The 16814-nt window shown below is 39.1% G+C and overlaps 1 protein-coding gene across 1 annotated transcript in view; it reads right to left on the bottom strand.

The window, feature by feature from the left end:
* LOC115219061 (MTOR-associated protein MEAK7) overlaps window positions 1-16346 on the bottom strand; it is a 31718-nt gene extending 15372 nt beyond the window's left edge. The window contains exons 1-3 of the mRNA XM_029789119.2: window positions 16150-16346; window positions 11156-11431; window positions 6984-7122 (exon numbers count right to left, since the gene is read on the bottom strand). Coding sequence (XP_029644979.1) covers window positions 6984-7122; window positions 11156-11431; window positions 16150-16284 — 550 coding nt within the window. The 5' untranslated portion in view covers window positions 16285-16346. The remainder of the gene's footprint in view (window positions 1-6983; window positions 7123-11155; window positions 11432-16149) is intronic.
* Window positions 16347-16814: the final 468 nt, after the last annotated feature.

The raw sequence follows: 16814 nt of genomic DNA, 5'->3' as shown, positions 1-16814 counted from the left end.
GTCTGGCACCCGTGTCGGTGATACGTAAAAGCACCATTCGCTCGTGGCCGTTTGCCAGCTCTGTCTGGCCCCCGTGTCGGTGGCACGTAAAAGCACCATCCGTTCGTGTTCGTTGCCAGCCTCGCCTGGCCCCGTGCCGGTGACACGTAAAAGCACCGTCCGTTCGTGGCCGTTTGCCAGCTCCGTCTGGCCCCGTGTCGGTGGCACATAAAAGCACCGTCCGTTCGTGTCCGTTGCCAGCCTCGGCTGGCCCCCGTGCCGGTGACACGTAAAAGCACCGTCCGTTCGTGGCCGTTTGCCAGCTCTGTCTGGCCCCGTGTCCGTGGCACGTAAAAGCACCATCCGTTCGTGTTCGTTGCCAGCCTCGGCTGGCCCCCGTGCAGGTGACACGTAAAAGCACCGTCCGTTCGTGGCCGTTTTCCAGCTCTGTCTGGCCCCGTGTCGGTGGCACGTAAAAGCACCATCCGTTCGTGTTCGTAGCCAGCCTCGGCTGGCCCCCGTGCAGGTGACACGTAAAAGCACCGTCCGTTCGTGGCCGTTTGCCAGCTCTGTTTGGCCCCGTGTCGGTGGCACGTAAAAGCACCATCCATTCGTGTCCGTTGCCAGCATTGCCTGGCCCCGTGCCGGTGACACGTAAAAACACCATCCGTTCATGGCCGTTGCCAGCATTGCCTGGCCCCGTGCCGGTGACACGTAAAAACACCATCCGTTCATGGCCGTTCGCCAGCTCTGTCTGGCACCTGTGCAGGTGGCACGTAAAAAATACCCACTACACTCGCGGAGTGGTTGGCGTTAGCACTCGCGGAGTGGTTGGCGTTAGGAAGGGCATCCAGCCGTAGAAACACTGCCAAATCTGACTGGGCCTGATGAAGCCTTCCGGCTTCACAGACCCCAGTTAAACCGTCCAACCCATGCTAGCATGGAAAACGGACGCTAAATGATGATGATGATGAATTTAATAAAATAACTTAGTTATCATTCAGCTAGTGTTAGGAACATGAATTGTGACTAAGGTTTAGTGGAAGATTTTAATTCAGAACTTTTGAAAACAAGGCATTTGTACTACAGAGCCAGAGGCAGTTTCAGCCGGGTTAGTAATGAAAGGGTTAAGGAAAAAAATCAAGTTAAAAATGTTGACACTTCAAAGAGCCAGCCCAGCTACAGCAGGCCGTTCCTTTTTCTTGTTACTTTCTTTTTTCTATGTGAGTGCCGTAGACTTGAAAGATAGAAATTCTCCCTATATTTTTGAAATTTTTGAATCATGGGTTCTTGATTTTCTTTTTCTTTTTTTTGTTCTTAAAAGAGAAAATTACTATTTTATCTAAAATAAAATATTAATCCTTATAATCTTAATCAAAAGGCAGAAAAAACAAAGAGATTACCTCTTTAGAGACAAAGATCAGTTGCAATGGGAGGAGATGAATCTCATAAGAAAGGAGAAACAAACAACAACAAATGGATTGTACCTTATAGTGAGACTCTTTTAAGAGTATTCAAATACTACTGCAATGTTGAAATCATTGCCTCAGTCAGGTCAGTTAAGTACGTCATCAGGTACACACTGAAAGGAAATGACCAAGCTGCTTTGATAACGAAATTAGTCAATATTTAATGAGTAGGTATATTGGTCCATCTGAAGCAATTGCATCTATTTTAGGACTTTCAGTTCATGAGAGAGCACCTGCAATAGTGAGACTGCAAGTTCATCAACCAGGTGAACAAAGAATGTTGCTCAGAAATAATGAGGACATACATGACTGTCAGTGAACAGCATGAGAAGAACACTGACAGAATTCTTTTCATTGTGCATCAGTGATGACTGCAAAAACATTACTTTACGCTGTAGTACCCATGTATTTCACTTGGAACAGTAATAACAAAGAATGGCAAAGAAGAAAGTGAGGAAAAGAAGTTGAAAGCTATTTGAATGTTTTCAAAGAAGAAACACTTGGTTGTGCTTATATTGTCACACCAAAAGCAGGAGAATTGTATTATTTAAGAATTTTATTGCACGAAGTTTTAAATAGTATTTTTTTCCTTTCCTGCTGCACATCAACATTTTCAACTTGGAGTGGTTGTGACCCAACAAGTCATGACAGGTACATAAAATTTTTCTATAAAACATAAGAGTGCATAAGGACATTATTTCCATTATGACCATTTAGAGCGAAGAAGTTGTGGTAATGGATAGGTGGATAGTCTAGTGAAAGTAATTTCCCCCCTTCCACAAAAGCCTAACATCTGTTATTCTCTAATTAAATTGGGACAATACCTATCTTGACCCAAAACAACAAAAATACATGAGTGTCATCTGACCTCATAACACAACAATCCCTCCATCATCATCATCAACACCAGTTATGTCTGTTTGCAACAGTTTGGATAGTCATGATCCCAATCAGTTCTTAATTACAATTCCTCATTTTTTATATATTGCAAACCTCTTTCTTGCTCATACTTTCCATTTTTTTATGCTTGTGTCTATGACTGGATACTCTTCCAAGCACCAACTCCATTGCAAACAGTACTAGAGGCATTTTATCATGGCACCAGTTCTCTCTATCTCTCCTATGTTTTTACTCAGACTTTCCTCTACATGGTGTGGCAGTCACTTTGCCTCTTACTCGGATTTTCAGAAATTTTGCATGACTGTATCCGAAAATTTCTTCATACAACTTGATCAAATATCCAATATGAGCTATATGTAGACATGCATAAATTCTATAGGTTTAAAACCTTTCATCAGATCTCCATGAATCGAACTTTCTTCAATGCAGTTAATCCTACAACCTCTTTTATATCTACCCCTTTTGATGTTTGGGAATTCTCTGATATTTTTTCGGCTGACGAGTATGAGCCATCTGTATTCACTGCATTTTTTGTAGCTTATTAAAGATGTCCTCGTACGAAACGATCGTACCGAGATTTTAATCCATTCTTGTTGCTTTTTTCCTATTTATAATCACCCCACTTGTCGTATGGCTAACACCATATAGATATCCGGTGCATCCTAGTTAAGGACCATATTCATGTGAATTCTTTAGAATTCACTAGAATCTCAATTACTTAACTATATATATATATATATATATATATATATATATTCAGTCACTATGAGGATATATGAACCTCTTGTAGGGATATTTTCATCCTAGTTACACTGGTTTAATATATCATATTGTTGAGAAATATCTCTTTAATATAAAAACAGGTATTTTATATATACCAATAATTATTAAGTAAGAAAATGGAGAGGTTCAATGGATATAAATTAATTTATTAACATTTTCAATAAGGCCTACAATTGTTTCAATTCATACTCAATACAAATTACAAACATATAGAATAAAATAAGTTTGCATTTTGAAGATTTAGAACAAAATATCATCAGGGCCAATGGACATTAAGGAAGCTACAAGTTGATCAATTGAGATACTCCAACAGACTGTGTGTTGCGGAATCTCAACCGATTAACATCTCGAGTCTCCTTAATGTCCCTTCGCCCTGATATTTTGCTCTAATCTTCAAAATGCTAACTTATTTTATTCTATATGTTTGTAATTTGTATTGAGTATGAATTGAAACAATTGTAGGTCTTATTGAAAATTTTAATAAATTAATTTATATCCATTGAACCTCTCCATTTTCTTAATAATAACAATAATAATATATATATATAAAGGAGGACACAAATGAGGTTTAAAATTTACTCGAGCTGTTTTGGTAGCATTTTATTGGTGCATTCCTAGATTACATCATAGCATAAATCCACCATCTTCAGGTAAAATTTTAAACAGGTGTAAAGAAACAAAGCAAAACTTGATGATGACTTATTCACCAACCCATGACACCTAATAGCTGTTTTTGCCTCATTGTTATGAGACCTAGCCAGTCCTGGCGTCCTATGTGTTGATGCACCTAGATTCTAATGAATCCTATAATATGTATAAGTAATAAAGTTAATGTCTGGTCAAAGAGTGACCAATGGTTTCGCATTCAAGAAGGTTGCAGCTTCACAGATGACTCAATCAGATTCTAGTCCAAAGAGAAATTTAACTCATCACCTTTGGGTTAATAGACAAACACTTCATGCAGACACACAGATACAGACATTTATTCAACAGGCACAACCTGAGGGTCTCCTTTAGTTGTGCACCTAACATGGAAAGAATATTAGCTAACACCCATAAAACACGGGGAGGAGGGGCCAGTGTGAATGTGAGGGAGTCATCTACGAAGGTGTGGTAATAACCAGGCTTAGTGACCTCAGTAATAGCAGCAATGAATCACCCAACAACATTGGAGGCGGTGACAGAAACACCAGCACTGACCCCAACAACCCCAGTACCAGCACTACAGCTGGAGAAGAGGACCTTGCCAGCACCAACGAAGCCCCACACCCTACATTACCACTGACAGCACCTACATCATCACCGGCAACAATAGTGCCAACCCTACACCCACCACAATGATGACAACCACAGCAAGAGCAGCTTTGCTGGACCCACACATCATAATGATAACAGCACTGATGGCAACCCCAACAACATCCAAGGTCAAGAGCGAACTGGAGATGCACCAGTAATGTGAACACAACCAGCACCCAAGCCTGGAAATACATTGGATCAGCCAGTACAGCATTCAAGCGACACTTGTACAACTACAGGTCTTCCTTCAGGGTCCCAGAAAGACAATTTATCACATCCCTGGTCAGCCATGTGTGGTACCTCTAAGATGAAAGGACCCCATACAATATCAAGTGGAAGATCTTAGAATGGCTGGGATCCTATACCAACAGGAGTGTATGCTGCCAGCTCTGCACAGCTAAGCGAGCTAGGATACTCTGAAACCTGGGTCGCTGAAATCTTCACACTATGCATCCATTATTTCAAGCACTACCTGCTGCAAGCATGAGGTTCCCAGTTTGCTAACTAAGCCCCAGAAGAGTCTTTAAAATCCAATAGCAGCCCAAGGGATAGAGCCCTTATTCCCCTCTCCAGGTTCACAAATAGCTGGTCTAGGAGAGGTAAGCTGTGCTCATTAACGCTGGACTTGTTATACCCTGATGACCAAATGACCAATGACCATAACAGATTTCTACCTCCCAAAGGTGATGAGTTAAATTTCTCTTTGGACTAGAATCTGATTGAGTCATCTGTGAAGCTGCACCTTCCTTCTTGAATGTGAAACCCTTGATCACTCTTTAACCAGACATTAACTTCATTACTTTAATACTTTTCTACTCTATATTTTAGAGTGTGCTTCTTTTTGGATATATGATATATTGACAGCACATATATATATATATATATGCAGAAGTTACTGCCATGTGTGTATATGTGCATGTAGGTGCTCAGTGCCTCTCCGAAAGAGAGAGAGGAATATATATATATATATATATATATATATATATATATATAGATAGATAAGTAAAAACTTACTGTGGACAAGGCTGTGTGGAGTTGAATTATAAATAAATATAAAATACATCAAGTACAGGATGTCACCAATGAGTGAAAATTATGTAAACAGATGAGGGATGAGTACGGGACAAATTACCAAAACAAGTCTAACCCCTCCTCATTTGTCGACTTAATTACTACCTATTTTGAGCTTTCAATGACAATAGAGGAAAACTTCATAAACAGCAGCTTCCAGAAATTTTTAAAATATAAAATTTCTGGAGAGTTAGAGCTTCGAACGAACAACGACAGAGTGGATGTACAGAGTAAACAATCAACAAAGACAAATATTAAAGGCTGTTAGGCCAAGACGCATTGGATTTATTTTATATCCTTTCAAAATTTCTCCCATACATTACCCATTACAATGTGTCTTGGCCTAATGGCCCTTACTGTTTGTCTTCATCAGTTGTTTACTCTGTACGTCCACTCTGTCGTTGTTTACTCTGTACGTCCACTCTGTCATTGTTTGTTCATTCGAATCTCTAACCTTCCACAAATTTTATATTTCTACAATTTCTGGATACTGCTGTTTATGAAGTTTTCCTATATTGTCATTAAAAGCTCGAAATAAGGAGTAATAAACAGTTGACAACCGAGGATGGGTTAGACTTCTTTTGGCAATTTGTCTCATACTTATCTGTTTACGTATTCTTCATTCATTGGTGATGTCCTGTTCTTATTGTATATTTTTTAGTAATTTGTCATGTACTTACACTCATGTGTCCACGTAATCTTTACTCATCGGTGATGTCCTGTACTTGATGTATTTTATATTTATATATATATATATGCACACACAGAGGAGTGGTGAAAGTTTATCTCAATATTTAAAATCTCACAAATGAAATGACAAGTAATTCTAACAAATGGCAAGAAAAGAGACTTAACTGGAGAAGAGTGGTTCAATCAAGAGGTATGAAAAAGTGGATGTATGATTATGAGAATTTTAAATGTGTGTGTGTGTAATATATACCATGTGCTATATAAAACGCATTGGTGCTGGTGCCACATAAAAAGCACCCAGTCCACTCTGTAAAGTGATTGGCATTAAGGAGGACATCCAGCTGTACCAACACAAAGTATGGAACCTGGGGCAGGTCCCTGCCTTGCCAGCCCTGGTCAAGCTGTATAACCCATGCAAAACAGATATTAATTGATGATGATGATTCAACAGGTCTTTGACTAAAAAACACTTCAGAATAATCTGCAGCTTATCAAAACAAATATTTACTCCTCACCAATCAACCATTGCTCCTCCCCATTCCAAAGATGGATCCACATTAATCAATGATGCAGAAGATATTGCAAAGAGATGAGATAGAGTAGTTCTCAATCCACAAGAGATGAGAAAATCACAAAAGATCTACCACAGCAGAATGTTATTGAAAACTGTCTTAAAAGAAATCAAAGTTGCCTTTAGACAAATAAATTGAATCAACAATTCCATTCAAGTTCCATTTTTGGGGAGGTTTTCTTCAGTCAAAACCAGATTTATTATTACCAAATGTTTATACTCACTTGATACTGAGAGATCTTCAAGCAGTGCAGTGCCGAGTTGTTTTATTGAATCAGTGTGGCAGGTCAGGCTCCAGTTGTAGTGGTTCGACACAACTCTGGACATTTGCATCCAAAGAGACTCAGAAAGCTGTTCGACCAACTGAAGGAAAAAAACAACAAAAAGAACATCGAAAAATGGTGCTGAAAACAATTAACAGGGACAGATATGTAATTTTTTTTTTTTGTTTTAAATTAAATTTTAGTTGATGAGGCCAAGTCATTAATAGAAACAGATACAATATGTGGCAAATAGCCCAAAACCTTTCCAATGTCTGCTTTTTCCATGTTGGTTGCAGTTGTTATTATCATTCTCAAATGACCCCATGTCACCTTGTCTCTTTGTCATGAGCCCCTTCAACATAGCATCTCTTTATCAGACAAGCATCATCTAGAACAGTCACCATGCCTAGAAACATCAATATTTCCCATAACCAGTTGCTCTCATATGACTTCATGCTGCATAATATTCAATTTTTATCTCCAACTTTCACATCACTTCCTTTCTTCGTGACAAGTCTTACAACAACAACAACATCATCATCACATTATGTCCACATATCTGCTCTTCTTTGGACAAGTCTTTGCAAGAAATGGGTTTCAATCTTGATCTGTCTACAACAGCTGAGTAATTGACCAAATTAGCTTGGTCTCCCTCAGCTTACATTACCTAAAGTTATGCTGCACTTGTACAATATAACTTGGACCACCCACAGGAAGTGACCCACGACTACCAGGCTGTGCACACCACCAACTGACACTCAGTTATCCACAACTGCAATGACTGCCAGACATACATTAAGAAACAAATGGATGCCTGCCACATTGCAAATAGAATTTTTGCTTCTTCAACAAAAGGATTTTAAATTAATTTGCAGAATCTTCCAGCTTGACAGATAATGCAATTGTTTGCTTCCAACTTCACACAAACACATCGAAACTTTTCCTAGTCTCACTTCCATTCCAACTCTCTTACACACGACAACTAAATGGGGAACCCACCACCCCTAATCAGTTGATCCTAACAATGTGACTGATCCTCAAAATGGTATAATCCAGAGTTAATCACCTCCCTCCTCCACACCACCTTTTAATCATGATCAAAGCAAATTCCCTCAAACTTATTTCTGTGAGTCATGGCTGGATCTGTAATGTCAGTGTGCATAGACGACAGAGTGTAAGCACCCTGAGAGAAAAGTTGGACATAAGAAGCATCAGATGTGATGTGCAAGAGAGGTGACTGTGCTGTTATGGTCATGTATTGCAAATAGATGAGGACAGCTGTGTGAAAAAGTGTCACACCCTAGCAGTAGAGGGAACCTGTGGAAGAGGTAGACCCAGGAAGACCTGGGATCAGGTGGTGAAGCACGACCTTCGAACGTTGGACCTCACCAAGGCAATGACAAGTGACCTAGACCTTTGGAGATATGCTGTGCTTGAGAAGACCCAGCAAGCCAAGTGAGACTGTAACTGTGGCCTATGTCTCAGAGTAGCATAACCAGCCCATTTATGAGTACCCTTCAATCATTGGGCATTAAACTGCGCTTGTGAAGGCCTGTTGAGGCAAGTGAAATTGTTGTTGTGGCCAATGACAGTACTGCCTGATTTGCACCCATGCCAGTGGAACGTTAAAAACACCAATCAAGTGTGGTCAATGCCAGTGCCGCCTAACTGGCTCACGTGCTGGTTGCATGTAAAGAGCCTCCACTACACTCTTAGAGTGGTTGGCGTTAGGAAGGGCAGTCAGCTGTAGAAACTTTGCCAGATAGGATTGGAGCCTGGTGCAGCTCTCAGGCAAACCATCCAACCCATGGCAGCATGGAAAGCAGACATTAAACGATGATGATGATGATGATTGCCAGGTAGTGCCACTGTCACAATCACACTGGACTTCCTCACTTGCAATTTCCGAAAGATAATAAAAACAGTTGTAAACATCCATCAACATCTTCAACTTTTAACATCAGGAGAAAAATACTTTATTTTCATTTGTGATGCTTGTATGTCCATGTTTATTAGATTTAATTCTACAGGTATTTTTGGACCAACAATGCTTGCCAAAGGTTAACATGTGTCCAACTATTCTTCAGATAATTACCTGAGTTCATTCAAGTCACTTGAAAAACTGGATGGATCAAATCAGACACCAAGTTTACACAGAAGAAACGAATATATCACTCTAGTTATCCTCTTGAAAGCCTTATCTGCCTTTAATTCAAAGATTAAATCATTGAATATATTGTCACTCAAACAATGGTCAGCAGCTATTTTTCAAGGAAAACTGGAAAAAATCTGGAAAAATTTGGTGACGTGTGGGTGGAGATAACACATTAAATGATAGAGAAAGGGGCATTAAATGTAAATAAATAAGAAGGGAATAGTTTAAAGCCTCCTGCTCTTCATAACTTTCTTTAAAATGAATGTAAACAAACTTGATTGAATTTATTTGGTTTCAGGAGGTACAAGACTAACAGACAGGCATGTAGTGCTGTGTCAATTTATGCTGAAGATGGTGTTAAATGTAATTACCAGGAATGTAATTCTCTCCTAAATGAGCACCAGAATGGTTTTTTTGTGTGGATCGCTTGTAAAGGCAATTCTGCAGCTTATGGCATTAGCAAAGTCATTGACCATTTTCTGACATAAGAACAGCCTAAATAGGTTACCTGCTTCACACTGTTCCCTTCCATCATGTACTCCCTTGGTTGACAGACACATTCTTTCACTTCTCTCACAATATATCAGGTCATTAAGAATGAAATATCCAATTTTGAACCAAAAGTTTATTTTACTTTCTCTCAACAAAAAGCAATGCAGTTAATCAAAGTATGCACCTAAATTATCAACACAGTTTTGCCATTTTATCGGTAGCTTATTTATGCCAGCAGTGAAGAATTCTGGAGAGCACGAGGTGATGAAATCATAAAAGGCTGTTTTTGCATCTTCTTCAGATTTGAAGTTTTTTCCTTGCAAAAAGTTGTCTAATGCCTGGAAAGCAGGATAGTCAGTTGGTGCAAGGTCTGGTGAATATGATGGATGACAGAGTGCTTCCAAGTTCAGTTCCTGTAACATGAGTAATGTTCTTTGTGCATTATGTGGTCAAGCATTGTCATACAAGAGAATTGGCCTGTCTCTGTTGACCAATCTTGGTTGTTTAATTGCAAGTTCATTCATCATTTCATCCAATTGGTTGATGCATACATCCGCTGTAATTAACTTACCAGGTCTCATGAAGCTATAGTGGACGACACCAGTGCAGGACCACCAAACAGATACCATTAACTTTTCTTGGTGAATATTCTTTTTGGGATTGTGTTTTGGCACTATGCAGAACACTTGCTATTGTTGAAAAGAATACATTTTTCATCACATTCTTCATAACAGTATGATGCAACAATGGTTCATTTTTATGCCGTGACAGCAAAGAACAGCAAGTTTGAAGACTATGTGTCATGTGATGCTTGTACCCACTTGGTACCTACCAACTTTTGTTTCAGATGGTCCAATACAGTTAGAATTGAAACATCAAACCCTGCTGCTAACTCACACATAGTTTGAGATGTATTCACTTTCACTACAGTTTCCAGTTCATCATTGGTCTCAGGTCTACCAAAGCACTGATTTTCAAGAGTAAAGTCACCAGACCAGAACTTCTCAAACCATCGACGTACAGTGCACTCATTCGCCACATCTTCACCAAACACCTCATTGATGTTTTCGAGCTGTTTGGGATGCATTGGTTCCACAACAAATCTCATATTCGTGGATTCAAAAAGATTCATTTACAAGAGAAAACTCACCATTATAATCAGACACCATGAATTGTATTTCGAAAAGTGATGATGTAACTCTTCAATGTTGTAAAACAAAGAATTGTCAGGATATAACATTAGAGTTAACGACTGTGAAACTTGGTGCAGAAGGAAATTGGACATTTCATTCTTAATGACCTGATACATGAAAGACTCATTCATCCAATTCCAAATTGTTGTTTTAGTTTTTCAACTTGATTTCTCCTGAATTTCATTTGAAAACATATTTCACTTTCATCAAATAAAAATTTAAAAGAAAAATTTTAATTTAAAGTTTTTTTAAAATTCAAACTTTTGTAAAATCCTTTAAAGTTTCATTTTTACCTGTAGCAAAGCTTCAAACTGAATGGATTCTGGCCTTGGGATTGTGGCTGGGGGTTTTGCTGCAGTCTTCCTTTTACAAAGAGCAATGACAGCCTTACCTTTTTCCTCCACGCTGCCCTTCAAAAGAGAGGCTAGGCTGTCACTGAACTTCAAATGTGATACAGTCACATTATGGTGTGGTATATAACCCCGAGATGGACATCTGCTTTGTGAACAAAGGATATGTTCATAGAAGTTCTGAGCAATATCATCATTGAGCTTATTCTTGATGTATTCCTGAAACAGATAAAAATAAAATTCAACAACAGATTTGGAAATTATTGGAAGATATTTATCCTGCACAGATTTGTTGGTCAATATTTTCAATTCAGGGAGTTGGCAGAATTGTTAGCATACCGGATGAAATGCTCAGCAGTATTTTGTCTGCCTTTACGTTCTGAGTTCAAATTCCACCGAAGTCAATTTTGCCTTTCATCCTTTCGAGGTCAATAAATTAAGTACCAGTTGCATACTGGTGTCAATCTTAATCGACTGGTCTCTCCCCAAAAATTTCAGGCCTTGTGCCTAGAGTAAAAAAGTATATTTCCAATTCAGGGATTTTTTATATTTACTTTTAATTGTTTCGGTTGTTAGACTGCGACCATGCTGGAGCACGGCCTTGAAGAAATTTTCATCAGATGAATTGACCCCAGGACTTGCTATTATTTTTAAGCCTGCTACTTATTCTATTAATCTCTTTTGCCATACTGCTGAGTTACAGGGATGTAAACACACCAACACCGGTTGTCAAGCAGTGGTGGGAAAGACAGGCACAAAGACACACAAACACTCACACATGTATGAAGGGCATTTTTAGTTTCCATATACCAAATCCACTTGAGTCTTTGGCCGGTCCCATGTTGCAATAGAAGATATTTGCCCCAAGGTTCCACAAAGTGGAACTGAACCTGAAACCATGTGGAAGCAAACAACCACCCATGCCTAGTTCCAGAACTCTACATTCATGAAATCAAATCCAATCCAAGTGGTCTCTCTCCTCTCAGGCCCACCTCCATTCAGTCACACCAGACCCAACTCAATTCTTCCTCTACAATTTGTTTGAATTCCTCCTTCTGAAATTTCCTCACATTTTCCCCTGCAGCTGTCAAATTGCAACAGTTGAAGAACATTAACTGCATTCACAAGTCCAGAGAGGCCTGAGACCCCCCATCAGCCTGTGAGGGCCATAGTGGGGACATGCCCTCCTCTTGTTTGTGAAGGTCAAACAGACATATCTTTCCTCAGAACAATGGAGACATGTCTCCATCCTCTGTCTGTGAAAACCATGCAGACATGCTTTTCCTCCTTCTGTGAAAGCCAGGAGGGGGGAACACCCTTCCCATGTTCATCTTCCATGTTGGTAGACATTGGATTGTTTGAGTCAAGGATTGCATTGTGCTCCAATGTCCCCTTTAGTATGGTTTCTACAACCTTAACACCAATCACTTTATAGATTGTACTGGGAGCTTTTTTTTTTCTCACGGTACCTTGTGAAGTCATTATGAGTTCACAAGGCAATGAACCCTTTCAACTAAGTGGGATTAGGGAAAATTTTAAGCTAGATGAGGGATTAAAGTGTGAGGGAAAAGGCCAAAATAGAACAGGTTTCTTGCTGTAGAGTTGCTACATGGCTACTCATGTTATGAAAGAGCAGATTTAACTGGTAAGGATGGGTCTTAAATGTACAAGAAGGTGAAAAAGGAAAGTGGTGATAAGAGTAAGGAGTATAGGTAGAATTTGTAAGAGTTTAATAGGGGAGTGAGGAATGGTTAGAGATGGGAAATGGGGAGGAACATGGTTTAATGATTAGTTGATAACTAGATGAAGGGAAAAGTAGGTGGCGGCTGTAGAGATTATGTAAGTTGATGGGTGGAAGTAATGAATAGTGGGCAAGAGAGGAGGGTGGTTGATGATACAAGAGATGGTGGGAAGGTAAGGGAGTGTAGGTGATGACTGACAGTAAATGGAGTGAGGAGTACTAGAATAGAAATAATATAGTAGATAGAGAATGGATGAAAGAGAGGAAGATGACATGTGTCAGTAGGTTACATGATAGTGAAAGGTGTGTGATGGCTGAGGAGAGATATTTTGGTAGCACAAAAGGATATGAAGAGGAATATTAATAATTAAGGACAGATGACAAGTGAAATGGTTCCAGGAAGTTCAGAAAGGTAACAAGTGTCACACAAAGATAAGGAAATATGGAGTTCTGCTTTGATTTAGTTACAGCAGACATCAAATATCTCATCATTTACAACAATTTTAGTAAAACTATTGTCACTAACAGCTGAGATTGCCTTTCATACTTTCAGGGTTCATCCCCAGTCAAGTACTGGGGTGAATGCAAATAACTAACCCCTCCCCACAAATTTCATGTTTTTGGTGTCTATGGTATGGCACAGGGGCCAGAGGAGGCTGGCAAAAGGTGTAGGTAGAAATTCCATATTGTGTACTTGGTGCAAGCAATGGACACATAAGAGGTATCCCAAGAAGGCTGACAGAGCAAGTAGTGTTTGCGTGTAGTAGATGTATGGGTACAATAAAAGACTAAGAATGTACAGGAAATAAACTTACTTAAGGGTACACCTTGATACATCTTCACCACCATCCTCCTTCTCCAACTCAGGGTAACCCTGTATCTTCCCCCCTACAGCAAGGCACTGTTCCTGTCCCCCATCATTAACACCTCATCACCTGGCACAAAGCCACCTTCCTCAATACTCAAGATGCCTTTGCAGCATTATAGGCCTACCGACAAATCGATGCACTAGGTCCTGAAGTATTTATTGAAAGTAAGTCAACTGGGCCCCTAGACATGCTTACTGTCAATACTAATTCCCTGTTGAGGGGTCTTGTGAGTTACTTGGTGACCTCAGTAGTGTTAGGGACCAGGTAAAAAGCACCCAGTCCACTCTGTAAAGTGGTTGGCATTAGGAAGGGCATCCAACCATACCAAAGCAGACACACAAAGCTTCACACAGTCCTTTTGGATCACCATCTCACCCATGCCATCATGGGAAACAGATGTAAAATAATGATGATAATATTTTCAGAGACTGGTTCAAGTAATTATTTTCATTTCGGGTGACTGTGACTAATTGAGTTAGTATTTTAATTATGAATATGTTGAGTGAGGCCTTTATAATCTTGGCAGTAAATAGACCAACAATCTGTGATTAAAGATAAAGAATACAAGAGTTGGCATTCAGTTGCTAAGAAACGCTTTCAGGTAGTCATCTAAATGATTTCAGGGCTGTTCACGCAAAAGAATGTTCTTTAAATGCAGATTTCCACCCCACCCATCCTATCTCTGCATAACAAACATTGAAACGGTTTTGGTAAAGTATGTTGCTAGAAGATAAAATTTTGGCGGGGGGGAAGGTGTTAAGAAAAATATAAAATTCTTCTAATGAAAAGATAACACATTTTAGTTTGTTTTTTAATATAAGAAAAAACATGACTTGGAATGAAATATAATGAGCAACTCATTAAGGGGTTTAGAAATAATGGCTTTCGTAAGATTTAGAATCACTAATATTTAATTGTGACTTAATTATTTTGGCTTCCTCCAAAAGCTGATCGTTTATAATTAAGGAAATATGATAGAATTCGAACATGCAACAAAATAAGTGGGACTTGATAACTAACAACATTAGACGCAGGCGTGGTCGTGTGGTAAGAAGTTTGCTCTCCAGCCACATGGTTCTGGGTTCAATCCCATTGCGTGGCACCTTGGGCAAGTGTCTTCTACAATAGCCTCGGGCTGACCAAAGCCCTGTAACCTTGTGAATGGATTTGGTAAATGAAAACTGAAAGAAGCCCGTCAAAACGTCCCTCCTATTTTCCAGCTAAAACTTCCATGGAGCGTCAATATTCATTTTTACGACCAATTGACTTGTTGTTTTTTCTGGGTTTTTCTTAATATCTTTAATATGCCTATATGTGTGTGTGTTTGTCCCCTACAAACGCTTGACAGCCGGTGTTGGTATGTTTACGTCCCCGTAACTTAGCGGTTCGGCAAGAGACCGATACAATAAATACCAGATTCAAAAAAAAGTTAGTACTGGAGTCAATTTATTCGGCTAAAAATCTTTGAAGGCAGTGCCCCAGCATGGCCGCAATCTAATGACTGAAACAAATAAAAAAAAAAACTATTAATATCGACTTCTGAGATGATTATCAGATGTCCTACTTAGGTATTGAACTCGTGTTAAAAACTAGGTTCGGTAAAATAAGGAGTAGAGCACAGAATGATAAAGGAAACGGGAGAGGTGGGGGAGATTTGAATAGAAAACGTTCATTTTATTATTCGGTGAGGGTGGGGCCGTCGTTGAAATAAACAGAGAACTGTAGGGGGAAAGTGGGACAATTTGCTACAACACGATCGTCATCGGGCCACAATCTCATAGCATGAATATTAGAGAAAACGGTATGACTTTATCATTTTATATATATATACACACACACATATGCCAGATAAGCAAGAAATGCATGCTTTGGGTTGCAGTCTGTTGCTTCGTTTGTTATTTTTCGATTTCAATTTGTTTACAAACATGTTACTGCTTAATTTAACATTGTCAGTTTTTATTTTAGAGGACATGCATTTTGTCGTGGCTTTAAAATAAAACTAATAATTAACATTAACCAGGAAACGAATTAACAATGCGAATTAAAGTAGAATTGCTTCAAGCTGTTTCTTTTTTTTTTTTTTGCGCATCCTATTATTTTTTTTAAAAAGACATTTTGAAGAAATAACATTAAAAAACCGCCTCCTTTCGATAAATACGTAGAGGTGGAAACAACGAATAAAATCAAGAAGAGTATTTTTCCACGGTTGTTTCAGGCTAAATTTCCTATAAATGTTTTATGATGACAATTAATGTTGTGAACTTCGAAGCACCTGCCATATGATGAGGATGAAGACAGCCGTGTGATGATTATTCGAATAATATTACCTTGTATTGCTCCCTGGTAAATGTCTCATTGTCTTTTGATATCTTCAGAAAAAGTTCGGTGATTTTAACCCTTTCGCTCTCGTCAAAGTATTTCGCACTGACCGAATCATCCGCCTTCGTGTTGCCAGCTCCCATGGCTTCTTCGCTCTCCTCCTTAATCAGTGGCCATAATAACGGTGAGTAGGCAAAAAAATTAGACTTATAAATATATTCCGCATAATAACGGTGAACAAGCAAAAAAGTTATCATTTCAAATACATTCCTCCATAAGGCGATGATTGCGCGCTCCCCACCCTCTCTCTCTCTTGTGATATTCACAATTTTTAAACATATTTCTATTCGGTGATGGTCCTGAAAATAACGACATAAATATTTCTAATATAATAGCATTATTCACAAAAAAACTGTTAGGACAATTTAAAGACAAAGGACAGTGGCGATTTACATATATAAAACATTATACAAAACCCTAGGGTAACCAAGGAAATCTACAGATCCTTAGTTTCCCAAATCATCTGAGGTACCATGATGATTTGGGAAGTCCCTCTCTCCTCACCAAGTGACGCCAGCTTAGAATGAGCCTACTAACGCCATATTCATCTACCTTTTAACAAATTTACTGGTGGCGGGTGGGGGGTCAACATATCCCTTTCAAACCTTCATCT

Source organism: Octopus sinensis, linkage group LG1, assembly GCF_006345805.1.
Source record: "Octopus sinensis linkage group LG1, ASM634580v1, whole genome shotgun sequence".
Classification (NCBI taxonomy): domain Eukaryota; kingdom Metazoa; phylum Mollusca; class Cephalopoda; order Octopoda; family Octopodidae; genus Octopus; species Octopus sinensis.
This window is presented reverse-complemented; position numbering and strand designations above follow the sequence as displayed.